At 38.7% G+C, this 23,507-nt stretch overlaps 2 protein-coding genes and 1 pseudogene across 2 annotated transcripts; 2 read left to right on the top strand and 1 right to left on the bottom strand.

Annotated features, from left to right (window-relative positions):
• The first annotated feature begins 3,027 nt into the window (after nucleotides 1-3,027).
• Nucleotides 3,028-3,957, top strand: LOC101095042 (olfactory receptor 10G9-like). The gene has a single exon (XM_003992504.1). It carries the CDS (start codon nucleotides 3,028-3,030, stop codon nucleotides 3,955-3,957), a length of 930 nt encoding a protein of 309 aa, XP_003992553.1.
• Nucleotides 3,958-18,054: 14,097 nt separating this feature from the next.
• On the bottom strand, nucleotides 18,055-19,098 carry LOC101094786 (olfactory receptor 10G9). Its single transcript, XM_011286416.2, has one exon. The coding sequence runs from the start codon at nucleotides 19,086-19,088 to the stop codon at nucleotides 18,168-18,170; it is 921 nt and encodes a 306-aa protein (XP_011284718.2). The 5' UTR covers nucleotides 19,089-19,098; the 3' UTR covers nucleotides 18,055-18,167.
• A 2,002-nt stretch (nucleotides 19,099-21,100) lies between these two features.
• Nucleotides 21,101-21,260, top strand: LOC111556881 (annotated as a pseudogene).
• Nucleotides 21,261-23,507: the final 2,247 nt, after the last annotated feature.

Here is a 23,507-nt window from a genome sequence, read left to right as displayed (position 1 = left end):
CCTTTCTTGTTCCTGAAGAGGATGAAAGTTAGCAAATGTCGTTATCTCCTGAAGGAAAAAGGGACAGAGGAAGTTGTGCAGTATTCTTAACACACTTCGCGAAGTAATCCCTGAACACTAGCTGGGCGACAATAGGGGTTTGGGCCAAAGTGCTAATATAGGAGAGAAACTTAATGGGTGTCTACTTTTGGAAAGGAAAAGAAAATTCCTATGTTATGAAGATGACATGAGTGTGTATCTATATAATCAAAGAGAACAAAATGGAAGTTAATAGCTTTCGTAAGAGTATATAAAAGAAATTGGGTAGGAGTTTAAATTACCAAAATTGTTATCATGTATTTTATAGCAGCATTTTGAAATATATGAACTGGAGTTAAATTGCAAATAATTCTTGAAGTAGCCATTCAAGACAGCGTTATGATTTTACCTTGATTATACATATACGCCTCGTTCTAAATGGATAGCCCACGTGAGAAAATTGTGTACTATGAGAGGCTAATTGATAGAAATATTAACGTGGGGAGCTTCAATTCCTCAAAATCCATCCTATAGAGTCATGCAGGTGAACATTTCTCTCAGAGAAAGGCTAGTAAGGCTACAATTTTCTTTCCCCCAAACCAACAGTGCTGTGGGCTTCTGCTGTGTTAGATCAGGTTTTGTTGGTTTCACAAAGCCCTTTTCCTGATAACTAAGACACACATGAATTCTAGAAGAAAAGTGTATTTTCCCTCTCTTGAGTTATATTAATTCAAGATTAAAAAAAAACCACTTTCACAGAAAATGTGAATATATTCTAAGAAGGTACAAAGGCAGGAGTCCCTGAAAAGAGAGAAAATCTCTGAATCAGACAAGGTGAGGTAGCATCATCCATTCTGGACTAGAAACCTGCACAGCCTGCCAAGCCATGGAGGGAGAAAGTTTAAATAGTAAGATGTTTATCTAGTGTGAGTAGTACTCAGATCATCCCTGGAGCAAACTCCGGAGCTCCTGTTCATACTGGTCATAATGACTAGAAAGTAAAAAATTCATCAAGGAGACTACGAGCCTCACCAAAGAATTGTCTCTTTGGGGACTAAAGCCCATATTTTCTACCTTTGACTTTAAGGAAGAAATCAGAGAAAAGAACAAAACAGAACATTCCCAGGGCAAAGAATTCTCACACCCAGAGTGTCATTGTTATTTACTTTGGAAATTAATTTTGAGCAAAATAAAATGCTTTCTGGAATGGTGGCCCGTCATATATAAAACCAACTTCCAGGAATTTGGAAAAGAATTCTGAGTGTTTAGCATAATGGGGAAGCATTATCTTCATCCATGAGGACTCAAGGGTGAAGGCAGTATCTCCTGAGATATCAAATCAATTTTAAGCTCTGTTGTTTAAAATGTTTGTTTCTCTGGCTTGTTTTTTGTGGTTTCACATATGCAAGAAGAAGAAGTATCCTACTCATCAAAGACTGAGAGTTTTAATGTTGAATTTTGCCTCATGATCCAAACCTTAGCTGTAAATTGGTAAGCAGCAAAAACTGGCAAAACTTAGCGCTTTCCATCATTGGGAATTGTGGGGTGATTATGACGTATTTATGTTTATCATTTTGTTTTTCTTCTTCAGCTTTGGCTTATATTGACTAGTCATGGCTGCCAGGCCAACTTTGCACAGTTTTATAAAACACTCAAAATTTTATAAAATCACAGTCAATAAAGGGCTTTCTCTGTAAACCTTAGCATTACAACTCTGAGTTGAAACAATAGAAAATTCTGTTTTTATCATATACACCAAAATAGAAACACATTGCTGACATGACTCTATATACCAGAAGCACCTTAGAAATCAGTAAAGATTTCTACCTTTTCTACCAGAGAGTCTCAGGTGTCCAACCAGATTTCTCTTCATTTCTTCATGACTACTTGTTTTCTCTTTGAATATATAATTTGGAAGACCTTCAGACCATGAAAGAAAGAAAGAAAGAAAGAAAGAAAGAAAGAAAGAAGAAGGAAGGGAGGGAGGAATAAAGGGGAAGGAAGGAAGGAAGGAAGGAAGGAAGGAAGGAAGGAAGTTACAGTCTGAGCCCTGGAATAATAGAAATCCTAGAAATAATAAAAATGATTTCAGACTACATATTTTCCTTTATTTTTCAAAGAGCATTGGTGTCTGTTTTATAGTGAGTATCAACATTCAGTTCTGGAACTCAAACCTCAAACATGCCATTTGGTCCTCCTAAGTAAGCAGATCTAATTCTTCATGGGAAGCTCAAAATATATTCTGAGATGACTTGATTACAATTCAGAAGGAGGATGATTGCCTAGAGAGAGATATAATAAAAATTTATAAATAGAAATAAATATAGGATAAGAGGAGGTGAGGAAAGTGATAGTACTCTGACCATTACTGACTGCATTAGTTTGGTGTCAGATTTCACATATGATGAGGGGAGTATGATCATGGTTTACTGTAGGACAGATGAACCTGGTTCACTGAGATGCTAAATCCTAGGAGTTCTTCCCTAACACATCAGCTGGCTGCTGACCAGGGAGTTTTAGGAAAGCATCTTTCTCAGCCATTATGGATGAAGCTTTCTTTATAAATGTATATTTATAGTGGAAATTCTCTGATCAAAGAGACTGAATCTGTATATATGGCAGTGTGTGGTTGTGTGTGTGTGTGTCTTTTGTGGGGGTGTGGGGTAGGGGGATGGTTAGAGAGAAAAAAAGAAAGAGAGATGCTTGGATAAAGGCTCATCCATGGGAGAGCGTGCCAAAGTTGCTGGTTTGGGTATAACTTTTCTAATTCTACAGAAAACAATACCCAATTTACCCCTCTTTTCTATTTGGTTGATTTGGGTAAAGTAATAAGGAAGTGGATAACCCCCCTCAAAGCCCCACCTAAAGCAAAAATGTCATGTAACATTTACATGACAATTTACATCTTGTGTTTCCATTCAGTGAAAACAAAGTTGCCACAATGTGATCTCAGTAAATGTTGAACTTGCTTTGCTTTTGGTAGGGACAGAGCTCCATATAGGAGAAGAAATGAGAAACATGAGCGTAGTGACAACGTTCATCCTCACGGGTCTTCCCCATGCACCAGCACTGGACATCCCCCTCTTGGGAATCTTCTTGGTGATTTATGTACTCACTGTGGTGGGGAACCTCCTCATCCTGCTGGTGATCACGGTGGATTCCCACCTCCACACTCCCATGTACTATTTCCTGGCCAACTTGTCCTTCATCGACATGTGGTTCTCCACCGTCACTGTGCCCAAAATGCTGATGACCTTGGTCTCCCCGGGAGGCGGGGCCATCTCCTTTCACAGCTGTGTGGCCCAGCTCTACTCCTTTCACTTCCTGGGGAGCACCGAGTGTTTCCTCTACACAGTCATGTCCTACGACCGCTACCTGGCCATCAGTCAGCCGCTCAGGTATGCCAGCCTGATGGGTGGGAGAGCGTGTGCCCTCCTGGCCGCCACCACGTGGCTCAGCGGCTCTCTGCACTCTGCTGTCCAGACCACACTGACCTTCCGCTTGCCCTACTGTGGGCCCAGCCAGATCCAGCATTATTTCTGTGACGCTCCTCCTATCCTCAGACTGGCCTGTGCAGACACGTCCATGAACGAGAGGGTGATCTTCGTCAACATCGGAGTAGTGGCCTTGAGCTGCTTTCTCCTGATAGTGCTGTCCTATGTGTCCATCGTCTGTTCCATCCTGAAGATCCGCACCTCCGAGGGGAGATGCAGAGCCTTTCAGACCTGTACCTCCCACTGCATTGTGGTCCTTTGTTTCTTTGTTCCCTGTGTTTTTGTTTACCTGAGGCCAGGCTCCAAGGATGCTGTGGACAGGATTGTGGCAGTTTTCTACACTGTGCTGACTCCCCTTCTAAACCCTGTGGTGTACACCCTGAGGAACAAGGAAGTGAAGAAAGCTCTGTTCAAGGTGAGAAGTAAGTCAGTATTCACCGAATAATGAAGAAAGGCCAGATATGACTGGCTCCTTTTTTATTTATTTTTTTAATATTTATGTATTTATTTTGAAAGAGAGAGAGAGAGCATGCACGCAAGAGAGGAGCAGAGAGGGAGGGAGAGAATCCGAAGCAAGCTTCATACTGTCAGTGCAGAGCCCGAAGTGGGGCTCAATCTCACAAACAGTGAGATCATGACCTGAGCCCAATGAAGAGTCCGTCACTTAACTGGTGCCCCCAGATGCCCTCTTTTTTATTTATTTAGAATTAAATTAAACCACCAACATGAACATTACACTTGTAAAGACTGTTTCAATTATTCGATCTTAATTTTTTAATTAAAATTTAATGCAGTTTAATATTTCTTTCTACATTATTTGCCAGAATCCCAGTATAAACAGCCATTTAATGATGATAATCTGGCAGGAATGATGATTGCTTATTCTTCTCTTTCATGTTCTACAAAGTAGATTATCAGAAAAGTAGTTTACTTCCATCCCCTGTACAAATATTTTCCAGAATTGGTCTCCAGGATAATTCACTTACATTTTATTTTGTGCAATTTAAATCAAAGCTTACTAAAGATCCCTTTTTTCCATTTTTAAACCTTTATATTGAGAAATAATCACATATAATATTTCCAATTCATTAATATAGTATATATATGATGAAATTTTTACATTACAAAAGATCACACCAAAAATACTTAATCCTTAATAATGGCTTTATTTATATTTATGAGTTAACTAAAACTGTATAACTCTTTAATTTCTTCACTTTGAGTGATTTTTTAAAGTAAACATTTGTCTACTTATGCAATCCATGCACTATTTGTACTGAATCGGTCATGGATACAACTACCTAGATTTTTGTTCTGTATTTACAGAGTTACTGTCTTTTCTCTTAAATGCAAAGCTTCTATTTTTAGCAATCTTAAAATTATTTCTGAGAGTAAACAGGGGACAGATAACAAATATGTGAAAAATAAGAAAATAATCTTAGAGACACAAGGATACTACCAAAGAATATTGAGAGTACCTCCCAGTTTTAAAAGCAGACCCTAGGTGGTACTTCCCATGTAGTTATGTTGTCTTTAGTTCACATTTGTTTGGCTTAAAGTGTACAATGGACTTTGGACACCATCTGGGAGCTAAGACTTGAGCCATGAAGCTTGAAAGCAGTCATTCAAACATACACCTCAATTGATAGCATGAATCAATTTTTCAGAAAATAAATCCTTCATTCAAATGTCACATGAATCCTGTTAATGCCAACACTGCCTGGCATACCAAGAAGGGAAGAAGAGAAAACTGATAGGCAGCTGTTAGAACTAGGGATCACTTCTGAGACTCCTCAGACTTGGGGCACCTGTCTTCCAGAGACGCTTTAGCAAGACAGCCCATCTGTGCTCGTTTGTATATCTGGTTCCAAATAAGCTACACGTCCATGCTGAGAAGAAAACCATACTATCTATAAAGGCATGACCTATATAAACCAATGCAAGAGGTTGATTACTAGTGTTCATTCCAATAAACCAGACCGATATGGCCTATTCTACAGCCCTACTAAATTTGCAAAGGAGAAAACTGACGACGAGTTAGATCAAAATTCCTCAGCCACTGGGTTCACTTGGATGCTTTCCAGTTTCTTATAATTCCTACTATTTCACTTAACTCACAATAGCACAAATGTTATAAGACATTTACTGAGCGCTATGTGTGTCTGTATTGATGAAGGCCATCATCCAGTGAGAGAGAAATTCTAACAAGTGTAGCATCATCCAGGGAACAGTGTCCTAAATATAATGGGTGTTTAAGAAAAGACCCATTAATAGTTTTCACTTGGAAATATGATGAAAGATTTAAAATTCTATAATATGTAGTAAACACAAGCATGTTGAAAGTGATTTAAATGTTTAATGATTTATAAGATAAATATCAGCATCATTTTTTAGCTGAAATTGTTATTGAAATAATTGTAGAATCACGTAAGTTGTATGAAATAATATGAAGAGATCGGTTGTATAACTTTGCTCAGTTTCCCCCAATGGCAACAATTTGTACAACTATAGCATAGTATCACAACCAGGATACTGACATTGATTTAATCCACAGATCTCATTCGCATTTTCCCAGTTTCATTTGTACGTGTGTCTGTGTGTGTGAGTACATGTGTGCTAATAGCATACAGTTATAACACCTGAGTAGTTTTGAGTGTCTACGACCACAGTAAAGATACCAAACAGTTCCAAGACTGTAAGGATGTCTCATGTGAGGAATTTTAGCTAATATAAAAATTGACCACTGAATAAAGTTACCAAGTGTTAGTAGTCTAATGGTTAGAGGGTTGGATAAAACAAATTTAAAACAAACTTTTTTATGTTCTTTTTTTCTCTTTCCTGCTTGAATCTACCTACTTATCCATTCAACATGTAAATATGTGTTAAGTGGCAATTGTGTGCTATGTTCCATGAGCACCAAGATTAGACAGACACATACCTCCTTTTCAAGGAGCGTATAGTCCCAACATAAGAGAATCATGGGTCCGGGGGGGGGGGGCGGGAGGTGTCTGGGTGGGTCAGTTGGTTAAGCGTCCAACTCTTGGTTTCGACTGAGGTAATGATCTCACAGTGTGTGAGTTCAAGCCTCCCTTTGGGCCCTGTGCTGATGGTGTGGAGCCTGCTTAGGATTCTCTCTCTCTCCCTCTCTCTCTATGCCCCTCCCTTGCTCTCTCTCAAAATAAATAAATAAATCAACTTTAAAAAATAATAAACTAAAAGAAGCATAGGGGCATAAGAAGAGGAGTCAGAAAATTTAGACAAAGTCATTTAGAGGAACTCATACACAACCTAGGAAAAAGGAATTTTCATTTTGCAAATTTTGGAAAGGTATTGAAATACAACAGATGCAACAGTAATGTGATAGCATTTACACTTAGAGATTATAATTAGTAGCAACATGGAAGATAGTTTGCAGGAAGGCAGGCTTTAGGGGAGAAGGATCAACTAAAGAGGCTTTTCAACTGTATCTCAGAAAAGAAAGAAAAACATATTCCTGACAATCCAGGTCAGGCAGAAGCAGCAGTAATCGAGAGTGGTGCAGTGGATGGCAAATGGTAACTAATTGTGTGAGGAGGTCAAGTCGATGGAGAAGTTAGGATGCTTTGGAAGTTGTGACATAACACAGTAGAGGAAGTAATAAAAGTGCGTTCTGAGGGTAGAATGAAAAAGTCTAATTTTGGAAGTATTTGGGTTAAGTACCTGACAAAGTTTCAGGTAAAACTATCTGGTTGACAGTGTAGTTGAAGGTAAAGCCTACAAGATTAAGTAAGTAGAAGGGTTGTTCACTACATTCTGTGGTTTGTTCTGGCCTTAAACATCCATTCCCTAAATGTGGAGAAGGAACCGCCTCCCATTCAATGGGCAACATAAGGAGGGGCCAGATCAGGAAAGGGTAACCGCCACCTTTCTTACTTTTCCAAAGCAAACCCAAGAAAGATAGCCTGGGAGACCTGTACAAATCTGTTGTTGAAGCTTACAGAGTTATCTCACACAATAATACCCAAAGACCTTTGTAGAGATTGTAAATTTAAAGAGAACTGGAGATAGTACTTACAAGAACAGCTGCTTCTTGATGGCATGGTCCTGGGAGATACCAGAGGATAAAGGGCCAAACTGTGTTCTTCCAGTTCCCAAATGCTATTGAACTATTCTGCTATGGAAATTACATTTACATCGCATCAAGAGCATATTTGAAGGAGATTAGAAAGAAATGAAGTCAAAAGCTGTAATTTGAATCAGGAAGGGGGAGCTGGAAGGTTTGCGGGATGAAGGTGTACATAGTAGGCACATAGTGCACATAGTAGCCACAGAAACATACAACCTGTGTGTTTAAAGGTATAGTGATAAGCATTGTAAATCATAGTAATCTAGAGCATGCACAATTGGCATAAGTATTGACATACAGATCAACGGAGAAGAAAAGGACTCCAGACCCATACATATCACTCAGTTGATTTTTTTAAACACTTTTTAATTTAAATTCTAGGTAGTTAATATACAATGCAATATTGATTTCAGGAGTAGAATTCAGTGATTCATCACTTACGTACAACACCCAGCGCTCATCACATCAAGTGCCCTCCTTAATACCCATCATTCCTCTAGCCCATCTCCCACCCACCTCCCTCCATCAACCCCCCAGTTTGTTCTCTATCATTAAGAGTCTCTTGTGGTTTATTTCCCTCTTTTCTTTTCCCCCCACCTTTCCCACACGTTCATCTGTTTTGTTTCTTAAATTTCACATATGAGCAAAATCATATAGTATCTATCTTTCTCTGATTGATTTATTTTGCTTGTTATGATACATTCCAGATCCATCCACATTGTTGCAAATGGCAAGATTCCATTCATTCTTTTTGATGGCTGAGTAATAGTCCAGTAATATTCCATTGTGTGTGTGTGTGTGTATATACACACACACATACATATATATATATATATATATATATATATATATATATACACACACACACATACATACATATATATGTATATACACCACATCTCCTTTTCCATTCATCAGTTGATGGACATTTGGGCTCTTTCCATAGTTTGGCTATTGTTGATAATGCTGCTATAAACATTGGGGTGCATGTGCCCCTTCAAATCTGTATTTTTGTATCCTTCAGATAAATTCCTAGTAGTGCAATTGCTGGGTCATAGGGTAGTTCTAATTTTAGTTTTTTTTGAGGACGCTCCATACTGTTCTTCAGAGTGGCTGCACCAGTGTGCATTCCCACCCGCAGTGCAAGACATTCTCCTTTCTCTGCATCCTCACCAACACCTGTAGTTTCTTGTGATACTCAACATCCCTCACCATAAGGGAAATACAAATCAAAATCATGATGAGATACAACCTTACATCTGTCAGAATGGCTAAATTAACATCACTCAGTTGACCTTAAATCAAATCTGCCAAAACACTTAAAAAGGGATAAAGTAGTGCTTTCAACAAATGATGCTATCTACCCATCAACAAATACTGACCTTTGAATACTACTTTCCTGTATATACAACAGTTATCTTAAATTGGATTATTAGCTTTAATGTAAATGCTACAACTATTACATTTGTAGGGCAAAAATCATGAGAAAACCTTTGTAAATATGAAGCACTTACAAATTTCTTAGAAAAGACATAAGAGCATGCACCATAAAAGTAAATAAAAATTAGATTTATTAAAATTAAATAAAAACTGTGTTCTCCAGATGATATTAAAAGGGCATGAGTAGGCAAGATACACACTGATATGCATATTAGTAATGCATATGTCAAAGAAAAAATTTATATCCAAAATGTGTAAAGATATCTCACAAATCAATTAGCAAAAACAAATAACCCAATGAGAAACAGGCATAAGATTCAGCCACACACTTTGCAGATGAAATACGTGAGTGGCCAATAGAAAGATGAAAAAGTACTCAACATTATTAATCAGCAGTGATATCTAAATTAAACCATAATAAGATACTACCACACTTAATCAAATGGATCAATTTTTTAAAAACCTGACAATGTCAAATATCAGTAATGCTAGTGGATATATAAAATGATATAATCAGTTTGCAGAACAATCAGTTTCTTAAGGTATTAAACATCCACTTGTAATTTGACTTGCCTTTTTACTTAGCAATTCCACAATCTGATGGGTTTTTTTGTTTTTTTTTTACTCTTTTTTTTTATTGGTTTATTTTTTTTTAATTTTTTTTCAACGTTTTTTTATTTATTTTTGGGACAGAGAGAGACAGAGCATGAACGGGGGAGGGGCAGAGAGAGAGAGAGGGAGACACAGAATCGGAAACAGGCTCCAAGCCATCAGCCCAGAGCCTGACGCGGGGCTCGAACTCACGGACCGCGAGATCGTGACCTGGCTGAAGTCGGACGCTTAATCGACTGTGCCACCCAGGCGCCCCCACAATCTGATGTTTGCTCAAGAGAATTGAAAACTTATGTCCACACAAATACTTGAAAATGAATCTATATAGCATTTTTATAAATAATATGCCCAAACTGGAAGCAAAACAAATGTTAAACAATAGGTGATAAATTGTGACATATTTACACAATAGACTACCATTCAGCAAGGAATGAATTATTAATAGGCACAAACACACCAATGAGTGAGGAAAAGAAGGATGAGCGGAAGAAGCCAGTCACAAAAGTGTATGTACCATACGATTACATTGTAGGAAACTCAAAAAAACAGATCTAACCTGTAGTGAGAGAAAGCAAGTCAATTGGTCTCAGGTTGGAATAACAGAAAGGACACAGGTATTCAACTGTGGTGATGGGAAGGTTTTTACCTTGATTGTGGAAGTAACCAACGTTTGTTAAAACATCAAACTGGGGGCCTAAAATGGATACATTTGACATATGCAAATTATACCTTTATATCATTTTTTTTTCCAAAGCAGTCAAGGAGAAAAGTTAAATTACAAATTAAAAACAAAAAAGAGGAACCATTATTTCTACGCAGCCACGACAAAGTAGCTGTCAGACTTAAGCTCCCTCTGTAAGGAGTATGAACTGCATAAAATATAACCGTGCACTATAAAAATTACTGAAGGAAATTCCAAAATTGAATAAAATGATACCAGATCAAAGTATAAGAAGGAATAAAAAACACTGGAAAGGGAAAATATAAGTAAATATAAAACACTGTTGACTATTTAAAGCACCATAATAATACAAATCAATTAATTAATAAACCACCAATAATAATGTCCTGTAAGGCCTATAATATATTTAGAAATAAAATATAGGACAAAATATAAAATAAATAAAATAAATAAAAATTTATATTTTATAAAAAATATAAAAGATGCTACATGGAATCAAATGACTGTAAGGGACTTGGGTTATATAGGATGTGGTAAAAGTGCTAATTCAAGTAAATTAAAAAATTAAATATTATATTAAATATCATAAAAAGATAATAGAAAAAGAAAATACTTAAATAACAAAAAAGCAAATAAAATAATGAAAAAACTTGATTAATACATTAAATACTTTGATTAATACAAAGGAAGACAGAAAAAGTATAGGAATAAAGAAAAAAGAATTTAAGGTATGAACTGAAAACAAGTAGCAAAATGTTCGACTAAAACCTAAGTATATCAGTAATTACAGAAACAGTAACCCCGGCAAATAAAATAAAAATATCACAGACAGCTTTAAAATTCTTAATCATATCTAGTTCATAAGAAACTGCAATGGAAATTTAAACAATGGAAATTAAAAAATGGAAAGCAACAGAGTAGGAAAAAAAGGATATTTTTTAAAATTTTTATTAAATGTAGTCGACATACAATATTAGTTTTAAGTGATTGGACAATGATCTGCATTAGGAAATGCTCACCAGGGTAAGTTGAGTCACCATCTGTCACTATACAAAATTATGCATATGCTCTACTTCTAATCCCCATGACTTACTATTTTATAACTGGAAGTTTTTACTTCTTTATCCCCTTCACCTACTTTGCTCATCCCCGCACTCCCCAGCTGCCCGCCCCCCACTCTGACACCACCAGCTTGTTCTCTATTTGAGCCTGTTTGCTATTGGTAGAGCCTGTTTCTGTTTTACTGTTTGGTTTGTGCTGTTTGTTTTGTTTTTTAGATTTCACACATAAGTGAAATCGCCTGTTATTTGTCTTTCTCTGTCTGACTTGTATCACTTAGCATAATACCCTTTAGGTCCATCCATGTTGTCACGAATACAAGATTTCATTCATTTTGTGGCTGAGTATGAAGGGAATTTTATAAAGATAAAAGAGTCAATTTAACAGGAAAATATTAAAAATCCCAAATTCTTATGAACTTGGCAAAAGAGCTTCAAAATATAGGTCTTGTGAAAATTGCTATTAGTAAGTTATTCTTCAATGAAATAATATTTTAACAGCTGACTGAGCCTCAGCAATGATACAAATCAACAAATATTGAAATAAACTGCCAAGACTGCAAAGAAGTGGCTGGGAAGAGGTGAGGAGGTAACAATCAAGAATTATATGCTAATAAATACAGAGAACAAACTGATAGTTGCCAGAGGGGCTGGGGGGGTGGGTGAAGTTGATGAAGGGGAATGGGAGGTGAGGGCTTCCAGGGATGGAATGAGGAAGTCAGGGGATGAAATGTGCAACATAGGAAATATAGTGAGTGTGATATTGTAATAGCCTGTGTGATGACAGATGGTAGCTACACTTATGGTGAGCAGAGCATAATGTGTAAACCTACAGAATCACTAGGTTGTACACCTGAAACCAATACAACATTGTGTATCAACTGTATTTCAATAAAAAATAAACATAATTGAATGCTAAGCAATTATCAAGAATGAGTGTGAAATACCAAACTCCACACCCGAAAACCAAATAACCCAGTGAAGAAATGGGCAGGAAACATGAACAGACACTTCTCTAAAGAAGACATCTGGATGGCCAACAGGCACATGAAAAGATGCTCAACGTCGCTCCTCATCAGGGAAATACAAATCAAAACCACACTCAGATATCACCTCACGCTAGTCAGAGTGGCCAAAATGAATAAATCAGGAGACTACAGATGCTGGAGAGGATGTGGAGAAACGGGAACCCTCTTGCACTGTTGGTGGGAATGCAAATTGGTGCAGCCACTCTGGAAAACAGTGTGGAGGTTCCTCAAAAAATTAAAAATAGACCTACCCTATGACCCAGCAATAGCACTACTAGGAATTTACCCAAGGGATACAGGAGTGCTGACACATAGGGGCACTTGTACCGCAATGTTTATAGCAGCACTCTCAACAATAGCCAAATTATGGAAAGAGCCTAAATGTCAATCAACTGATGAATGGATAAAGAAATCGTGGTTTATATACACAATGGAATACTACGTGGCAATGAGAAAGAATGAAATATGGCCCTTTGTAGCAACGTGGATGGAACTGGAGAGCGTGATGCTAAGTGAAATAAGCCATACAGAGAAAGACAGATACCATATGGTTTCACTCTTATGTGGATCCTGAGAAACTTAACAGAAACCCATGGGGGAGGGGAAGGGAAAAAAAGAGGTTAGAGTGGGAGAGAGCCAAAGCCTAAGAGACTGTTAAAAACTGAGAACAAACTGAGGGTTGATGGGGGGTGGGAGGGAGGGAAGGGTGGGTGATGGGTATTGAGGAGGGCACCTTTTGGGATGAGCACTGGGTGTTTAATGGAAACCAATTTGACAATAAATTTCGTATATTGAAAAAAAAAGAATGAGTGTGAAATAATGATACTTGGAGACATTAAGAAATGGAAAGTTTTTACCACTACTAGAACCATAAGTAACTTAAAAATATACAACACAATAATAACTTACCCTGAAAGGACTATTTGAGATATAGGAAGGAATAGAAAGCTTGTATTATTCATACACTGTATGTAGTAATTATTATGAGTTGTGTGGTTGAAGCAAGCTTTTGTTACCTGTACACGTAATTTTCTTTATTTTCACCTGGTAATTCAATCTACTACCTAATCTGTGTTAGATGCCATGTAGTTTACTGTAGCACCTCATATATACTTTAGGACACTGTAAGATTCATTTGTTTACTTATGTGTTGCCCATTGGACTCTGGAGTTCTGGAGCACAGATTCTGTCTTAACACTGTATTCCCTGCGCCTTAAATATAGAAGTCACTTAAATTGTCGAAGGACTTATGGCATTGATTAATTATTTGAAAAAGCATGACTGAATGAACAAGTATCAGCATAGGAATAATTTTAAAAAGTCACCTGGGGCACCCGGCTGGCTCAGTTGGTTAAGCATCTGACTTCTGCTCAGGTCAAAATCTTGTGTTTCATGAGTTCGAGCCCCACATCGGGTTCCACACTGACAGTGTGGAGCCTCTCTCTCTCTGCCCCTCCCCTACTCGTGCTTTTCTCTCTCTCTCTCTCTCAAAATTAATTAATTGATTTATTGATTAAAAAGTCACTCTCTCTCTCTCTCAAAATTAATTAATTGATTTATTGATTAAAAAGTCACCCTGTTTATTCCAGATTTGAGCAAGATTCTTTCTATATTAGTTATTTACTTCTTCCAACTGAGCTGCTACTTCTATAATAGAGACCATGTTCAACTACCAGTAAACTCAGAAAATATAGCTTCAAGGAATCAATCAGACAAATCATGCTATTACCAAACAATATTTTAAAAATTCAGGTTAGCAGTGCAATGGCATCACTAAGAATGAGCCTCAATACACAAGTTCAATACTGCAGAGCTGCTATTTTGAGGAAAAACCTAAGAGGATACATCAGAATGTGGGTCAATGTGATGAGAAATTTGCTCAGATTTCATTATTCGTTATGTGGAATGCAAACACCAATTTTCCAGTATTTTATTCTTTTTTTCATTTCCCCCCTTTTAAAAACAGTCCTAATAGCTCTTGGGGCATAATCACAAAACAATGAAATATTTACAAAATAAGGTTGTCCCAGTTATTATTTGATAATGTAAATGATTCATTATTGAATATTAAAATTATCCAACATTTTTTCTTTATTTTTCAGAGCTTTCTCATGCCATCTTTCCTCCATCATCTTTCTCCATTTCTTCTCTTACCCCTTTTTCAATTTCATGAATAAATATATGAGCAGAGGCTATAGGAAAACCTTCGAGTTTCGGGGTAGCTTTTATGTTGCCAATCATACCACAGAGAGACAAATGTTGAAGAAGAGGCAAAAAAAAGTTTTGGTTTGGATATGCGAAGTTTGATGTAATAGCTTTAACTCCAAATGGAAAGATCAAATGAACTAAAGTTATCAGGGACTTGAACAAAGAAGGTAGAACTGCATGGAGGGAAAGAAGGCATCTGTCTAAGAATGATGTCTAATATTATGAGTGCGGATCAGAAGCTGGGTCCCTCAAAAAGTAAATATTTGGAAATAGAACAGGTCTGTAGCAGGGAGAACATGCTAAAGAAAACAGACCAAGATTTATGTCAGCAGATTACTACAGAGCTATGACAGTATTTTTCCTAGAGGAATCCACAGCTTAATGTGGAATACGTAAATAAACAGATGGAATGATATCAAGCGATGAAGCACTTACAACCTCAGTTAGGTGGAGGTAGGGTAGATAATGCACTTTTCATAGTCAATGAGGGAAAATGTAGCTTCCTAAAAAATCCTACATTGGATATAGAAAATGTACATAACTATTCAAAAATCTGTTTTGTGATTCTAGTAATTATTGATGTTCATTGACATTGCTCTGTTCCTCACAAAATGGAAAGTTCCTGAAATTAGCGATCATAATGTATAGTAGAATTTAACACCAATGGGCTTTAGTGCCAGATAGTCTGAAATTAAACCATATTCCTTCACCATATTCCTTGCTAGTGTGTGAATTTTACCAAGTAATTTAACCTTCTTTATTTTCTCAATGTATATAATAACAGAACCTATCTCACAGATGCTGAGAATATTTTGGGGTGACAGTGGGGTTCGTGGGGTCCAGAGCCAATTGCCAAGAAGGAATTCTTGAAGATGTCTTTGGTGCCAAAAGGTGATTTTATTAAAGCACAGGGACAGGACCCGTGGTCAGAAAGAGCTGCCCAGAGACCATCAGGAGACACTGGTTATATACTATGGAGTTGGGGGAAGTAAAGTCCAGGGGAAGTTTCCAGTAAGATTTGCATATGCTAAAGAAGACTCATAGGATCCTGGAGGCCCAGATATTGTCAAGCTAAGGCTGTTTGTCCCTCTAGCAAAGAATTAGCATCAAGACAGTAGGGAGTTCTGGAGAAGTGTTTTACTCTGTCTGCCTCAAGTATTTGTCAATGGGCTGCAGGTTATACAGAAATTTAATTTTATCTGCAATTTCTGCCTTTGTTTCCCACATCAATAGAGTTCATTTAATAAATTAAATGATTAATTTATGAAGTATCTAGTATATCCCAAGGTCAATATTGTTTACTGTTTCTGCCTCTGAATTATTCCAGAATAATTTCATTTATTATATATATTTTTTCATTTATTATAATTTTAACCCTTTAAGTATTTTCCTACAGTTAAATTCCTTGAAAATAGTAAACATAGGAGTACCACATTTATGAAAATAGTTAATTAATCAGAATGATTAAATTGTCCACAATTAGCTACAGTAATTTATTATGTATAATTTAAGGTGATTTAAAGAAAGCAACATTCATGCATCTTCAAAAATACTATTTCAGTGGCTGGGAATCATGAAAACAATTTGTGTAGAGAATAATTCTGAGAATCACGCTATCTGGCTGGTGGCCCCAGCCAGGTGAATTTGAGGACTTTAGTTAAGATTTTGTAATGAATCAGGAGTACCTGGGTGGCTCGGTTGGTTAAGTGTCCCACTCTTGATTTTGGCTCAGGTCATGATTTCACGGTTCGTGAGATTGAGCCCACATCAGCCTCTGCGCTGACAGCATGGAGCCTGCTTGGGATTCCCTCTCTCTCTCTCTCTCTCTCTCTCTCTCTTTCTCTCTCTCAATTCCCTTCCCCCGCCCTTTCTCTTTCAAAATAAATAAACACTTAAAAAAAGAATTTATTATGAATCAGTGTCACTCAAGCCACTTCTATTTAATCTCATTTAATCCTCATAACAGTATTTTGAAGTCTTTATTATTATTATGTTAATTTTATTTGAGAGAGAGAGAGAGCACCCATGGGAAGGCTCAGAGAGAGAGAGGGAGAGAGAATCCCAAACAGGCTACACGCTATCAGCACAGAGCTCAACTCTGTGCTCGATGATCCCATGAGCCATGAGATTATGACCTGAGCTGAAATCAAGAGTCAGATGCTTAACCAACTGAACCACCCAGGTTCCCCGAGAGAGAGTCTTTTTTTTTTTTGAGATAGAAAATTGAGGTACAGAGCATAAAATTATTTCCAAACTCATGTGAGCCAATATTTGTTTTTGTTTGGATGCAAATACAGCATTTCATCCGTTATATGTGGAAGCCCACAAGTATGAACTATGTAGCTCGACATTAAGTATTTTTACAGTGTTTTGTCCTCCCTAGACTTTTTTCCTGATTTGGAAAAGAAATATGTTGAAACCCCATGATGACACGTTCCTTAAATATATTTTCACTTTTCTACCTTTTACACCGGAAACATCACTGGCCCCAGCCTGCAATGTGGGGTGCTCCTGTCCTAAAGCAGTTTGTAGTTTGGTGCAGCTAAATTTCCAAGACCCTAGGATGGTAGGAGAGGCAGCTACCTGGGCAGATGACCAGCAGCCACGAGCTGTAGTAAAAGAATCCAGCATCAAATGGTTTGATCTATCTGCTATCCAATACTCTCTGGTCAGCTAGCACAGGAATTCAAGGTCAGAGTATGTGACGGAGATGAGTGGTTTCTGCCCTTAACTTCATCCTCATCTGCCTCACCCAACCAGGGAAACTGCAGGGCTCTCACAAGGTGAAGACTGTTCGCAGTCACTGAGAAGAGCACGTCAGCACCACAGCCTGTCCTGGCAGACCCGCCTAGGGAGATAATGAGGTGCTCTGAGCTTAGAACTCTTGTAGTATGGGCATGGTTAGCACGGTTGTGATGTACCAGGAAGAGGGGTGGTCACACTGGGACACCCTCATACCACACACACACATACACACACACACACACACACACACACACACACAGCCACTAACAAGACTGAGAAAGCAGTTAGTTGCACCCTTGCAACCATGAGTAAGTGATGCTGATATTTGTTGCTGTCCTTGAATGGTATGCCCAGGATTGTAAATCGTTGTGTACAGAAGACTTCAGCAAAAAAAAAAAAAAAAGCATATTATAGACTTATGTGACCTAATGCAACCCTGTGTGTCCAACATCCAGCCAGAATACGTAACTTTTTTTAAGAAGGCAAAAACAATGGTATATGGATTGTATCTCAATGAAATGGAAAAAAAGATAAACCTTTTACAGAGACATGCATTGATAGATCAAAATTTAAGCAAGTTCATCACAAACAAAAATTCAGTTGTGATTTTTGAAAATTCCATAGACAAATCCATGAAACAAATATTGCTGAGTAGATGGTTTTGGACAATATTTAACACCGAGATACACATGTAATAAATTTCATGGTGATGACTAAATTATACTACTACTTTTTTCAACAGGCACATCTACTTTCCAGTGTTTATTTTCTCTGAGACTATGTTACTTTGTCTTGAAGCTTCAATAGAGCTTTCTTCACTTCCTTATTCCTCAGGGTGTACACCACAGGGTTTAGAAGGGGAGTCAGCACAGTGTAGAAAACTGCCACAATCCTGTCCACAGCATCCTTGGAGCCTGGCCTCAGGTAAACAAAAACACAGGGAACAAAGAAACAAAGGACCACAATGCAGTGGGAGGTACAGGTCTGAAAGGCTCTGCATCTCCCCTCGGAGGTGCGGATCTTCAGGATGGAACAGACGATGGACACATAGGACCCCACTATCAGGAGAAAGCAGCCCGAAGCCACTACCCCGATGTTGACGAAGATCACCCTCTCGTTCATGGACGTGTCTGCACAGGCCAGTCTGAGGATGGGTGGTCCGTCACAGAAATAATGCTGGATCTGGCTGGGCCCACAGTAGGGCAAGCGGAAGGTCAGTGTGGTCTGGACAGCAGAGTGCAGAGAGCCGCTGAGCCACGTGGTGGCGGCCAGGAGGGCACACGCTCTCCCACCCATCAGGCTGGCATACCTGAGCGGCTGACTGATGGCCAGGTAGCGGTCGTAGGACATGACTGTGTAGAGGAAACACTCGGTGCTCCCCAGGAAGTGAAAGGAGTAGAGCTGGGCCACACAGCTGTGAAAGGAGATGGCCCCGCCTCCCGGGGAGACCAAGGTCATCAGCATTTTGGGCACAGTGACGGTGGAGAACCACATGTCGATGAAGGACAAGTTGGCCAGGAAATAGTACATGGGAGTGTGGAGGTGGGAATCCACCGTGATCACCAGCAGGATGAGGAGGTTCCCCACCACAGTGAGTACATAAATCACCAAGAAGATTCCCAAGAGGGGGATGTCCAGTGCTGGTGCATGGGGAAGACCCGTGAGGATGAACGTTGTCACTACGCTCATGTTTCTCATTTTCCACACCTTTGGCACCTCTCCCTATAGAATATAGAGAGAATATAGAATATAGAGAGAGCACCCAGCATTTCATTGAAAACTGAAAACCCATTTTCATGTGGCAACTGCATCATCAATAGTGGATCATCCTAAAGTTAACCTCAACTTTGCCTGTTATAAAACTTATTTGGTAAAAATGATAGAATGATCCATCATCATCCTCTCTCCCCCCCCACACGCACACAAAGGAAGGTGCACACAGATGTATGCAGTAGAAAGTCAGAGAAACCCATTGTATCAATCTCTATTTATGTTTCATAAATGACCACCCATTTAGTAGCACAAAACAATGCAAATGTCCATTCTTACAGTGTTTCAGTCCGGTGAATGGGGTGTTCTGCTCAAGGTTGAAATCGAGATGTCAGCTGAGTCTGGAATCTCATGAGAGGCTTGGGATCCGCTTCCAAGCTTATGGAAGTTGTTGGCAGAATTCTGTTCCTTGCACATTTAGGACTGAGGTCTCTGTCTTTCCTGCTGCCCATTAGCAGGGATCATTACTCTCAGCCTTAGAGTCCAACCTCAAGTCCTAACCACCTGGCCATCTGATAACCCCCTGGCAGCTTACTTCTTCAAAGCCAGTAGAAGTTCTCTTGAGTTTGCTGTGACAAAAGTGTGAAGTAACAGAATGCATCAAGAGTGATATGCCATCACAGCCTTGGGTCTCACCCACACTCAAAGGGAGGCAATTTAGCAGGGAATGTACACAGGGGACAGCAATCTGGGGAGCCTTTCGGAATTCTGTTTTCTCCCCAGAGTCCATGGGGAAACTTAAAGAACCAAGAATTTAACATTGATAGCAGCGCACGCTTCAAAATCTATGTTCGGTACGGCCAAACAAATCTCTGGGATCCTTATAGGTAATCTGGCAATAGTAATCCCGGCTGAGAAATTACAAGTATTAAATAAGACAATAGATGCAAAGTCATTAATAAAGTGTCTGACACTTGATACCTGCTCAAAAAATGATAATGAATCATACAAAATTGTTGCCTTGTAATGCAGAATTACCTATATCTATCTATCTATCTATCTATCTATCTACCTATCTATCTATCATCTATCTATCTATCAAGAGGGAGGAATAGGAGGGAGAATAAATTCTCTTGCTACTGTAGAGATTTCTCAATGTCAAAACTAGATCTTTAAGGAACATTTCATCGCTGGTATTGGGACTGGTGTCTCACTACCACCATCACCTGCTTGTAAAGGGACTTTCCTCAGAGGAGACTGAGAAACTCAACTCCATGACATGGACATCCCTACAATCTTCCATATGATCCAGAAGGCACCAAGCCTTGTACACTGCTGGCTCACCACTTCTCTCACACTAGACGATCCTTTATGAGGCTCTAAGAAGATAAAATTCATATGTGTTCTCCCAAACAGAATCCACTGGCAATTTTCTTTTTCTTTTTCTTTTTCTTTTTCTTTTTCTTTTTCTTTTTTTTAAATTTAAATCCAAGTTAGTTAACATGTAGTGCAATAATGGTTTCAGGAGTAGAATTCAGTGATTCATCACTTACATATAACTCCCAGTGCTCATCCCAACAAGGGTCCTCCTTAACACTCATCACCCATTTAGTCCATCCGCTACCCCACTTCTCTCTATCAACCCTCAGTTTGTTCTCTGTATTTAAACGTTTCTTATGGTTTGCCTCCCTCTCTATTTTTATCTTATTTTTCCTTCCTTTCCCCTATGTTCATCTGTTTTGTTTCTTAAATTTCACATATGAGTGAAATCATAGGATATTTGTCTTTCTCTGACCAACCTATTTCTCTTAGCCTAATACACTCTAGTTCCATCCACGTTGTTGCAAATGGCCAGATTTCATTCTTTTTCATCACTGAGTAATATTCCACTGTATGTATATACCACATCTTCTTAATTCATTCATCAGTCCATGGACATTTGGGCTTTTCCCATAATTTGGTTATTGTTGATGGTACTGCTTTAAACTTTGGGATACACAATCGCTTCTCGGCCTTTTGGCTAAGATCAAGTGTAAACTTTGGGATACACATCCTCCTTCAAATCAGCATTTTTCTATCTTTTGGATAAATACCTGGTAGTGCAATTGTTGGGTCATAGGGTAGCTCTATTTTCAATTTTTTGAGGAACCTCGACTGTCCTCCAGAGTGGCTGTACTAGTTTGCATTCCCACAAACAGTTCAAAAATATTCCCCTTTCCGCATCCTCGCCAACATCTGTTGTTTCCTGAGTTTTCATTTTAGCCATTCTGACAAGTGTGAGGTGGTATCTCACTGTGGTTTTGATTTGTATTTCCCTGATGATGAGTGATGTTGAGCATTTTTTCATGTGTCTCTTAGCCATCTGGATGTCTTCTTTGGAAAAGTGTCTGTTCATGTCTTTTGCCACTGGCAGTTTTCTAACATATATTCTTTCATCCTAAATATCCAGATATTTTCTAATTTGGTTTTGTTAGAGATAATATCCCTCCCTCCATCTTCCACTCCTCATACCCATAAATTCAGGCAACACCCTTATAAGAGAAGACATCTCCATCAAGTATATGATTCTTACTTAAGAACTACTACCTGAAAGAGGAAGAACAGAACCAACACCAGAGGAAATGATATGTCAGCTTGATGTCAAGAAAAGTTGGGATTCTGTACAATGAAAAGTAAGGCATGAATGATGTTTTTTATTTAGCCCAAATTAGTGTTGCGTTCAGGATTATTTTCAATCATTCTTCAGAAAAGACTAGGAGGGACACCTGGGTGGCTCAGTCAGCTACGCGTCTGACTTCAGCTCAGGACATGATCTCATGGTTGGTGAGTTTGAGCCTCACATTAGGCTCTGTGCTGATGGCCTGGAACCTGATTCAGATTCTCTGTCTCCTTCTCTCTCTCTCTGCCCATCCCCTGCTCACTCGCTCACTCTCTTGCTTTCTCTCCCTCTCCCAAAAATAAATAACTAAGGGCACCTGGGTGGCTCAGTTGGTTAAGCGTCCAACTTTGGCTGAGATCATGATCTCACAGTTGTGGGTTCAAGCCCCATGTTGGGCTCTGTGCTGATAGCTCAAAGTCTGGAGCCTGCTTCGAATTCTGTGTCTCCCTCTCTCCCTGCCCCTCTCCCACTCGCACTCTGCTTCTCTCTCTTTCTCTCTCTCTCTCTCTCTCTCGAAAATAAATAAACATTTAAAAATAAAAATAAATAAATAAACATTTTTTAAAAGACTATGAAACTGGCTCTACCATATGAAAGAAGCCAGGATCTCTGTTCTCAGCAAAGCTTAGACAAAACGTATCCTGTGTCTAGACAACGTGGCTTAAGCTACATCAAAGCTACAATTTTCGTGGATGAACGGGAGTGGGAGTGGGAGGGAGGTTCAAGCTTCCAGGTATGGAATGAATAAGTCATGGGAATAAAATAAAATACGGTCGATGGTATTGTAATAGTGTTGTATGACGACAGGTGGTAGCCGCACTTGTGAACATAGCACAAAGTATAGAGAAGCCGAATCCTGATGTTGTCCACCTGAAAACACTGTGACACTGTGTGTCAACCATAGACACAAAACAAACTTGGAAACATATTTTTCAAATAAAAGAATAAATAACAGGGCACCTGAGTGGCTCAGTCGGTGAAGCGTCCGACTTCGGCTCAGGTCATGATCTCGCAGTTCGTGAGTTGGAGCCCCGCATCAGGCTCTGGGCTGACAGCTCGGAGCCTGGAGCCTGCTTCAGATTCTGTGTCTCCCTCTGTCTGCCCCTCCTCTGCTTGCACTCTGTCTCTCACATTGCCTCAAAAATAAATAAACATTTAAAAAAAAGAATAAATAACAGTGACAGAATTATCATAATCATCTATATGGATATCAGAATTCAAAAAATGGTACTAATAGATCTGACACTTCTACTTTACCAGTGGGATCCCATAACCTGGGTAACTCCACATTCAGATTAGATGAAATATGAACCTTTTCATCAGGTGAATTGCAGAGTAGCCTGAGATTTAAGGCATGACTATCGATTAGAGGTGTCAATATTGACTTCTTCGTCCATGCTGCAGCAATTTGGTTCCTATTTGTAGGCCTTTAATTAGTAATTGTTTGTGTGTGTAGAGAGAGACAGACAGGGAAAGGGGAAACAGAGAGACAGAGAGACATAGAGAGAGATTGTGACAAAGTGAGACTTGATAACCCAATGTAGAGGGTTGTTTAACCATCCCCAAGCATCTTATCTCTCAGCAGAAGTTCACAAGGGAAGGCAGGGAGACTAAGAGAAATCTGCTTTTTTAAGAACTCACCTTACAGTATGTGATTCATTTCAGTACAAAACTCACCTGTGTTTTTTCTTCAAGTTTTTCACTATCTGTGTCAAGGAAGTAGTTTGCAAGCCATTACTCAAAGAACA

Source organism: Felis catus, chromosome D1 (assembly GCF_018350175.1).
Source record: "Felis catus isolate Fca126 chromosome D1, F.catus_Fca126_mat1.0, whole genome shotgun sequence".
Classification (NCBI taxonomy): Eukaryota; Metazoa; Chordata; class Mammalia; order Carnivora; family Felidae; genus Felis; species Felis catus.
The sequence above is the reverse complement of the archived record's forward strand: the minus strand, read 5'-3'. Positions and strand labels throughout refer to the sequence as shown.

What these genes read in the sequence shown, in the direction of transcription:
- LOC101094786 (XM_011286416.2), bottom strand. Translation starts at nt 19,088, where the DNA reads ATGAGAAACATGAGCGTAGTGACAACGTTCATCCTCACGGGTCTTCCC.
- LOC101095042 (XM_003992504.1), top strand. Translation starts at nt 3,028, where the DNA reads ATGAGAAACATGAGCGTAGTGACAACGTTCATCCTCACGGGTCTTCCC.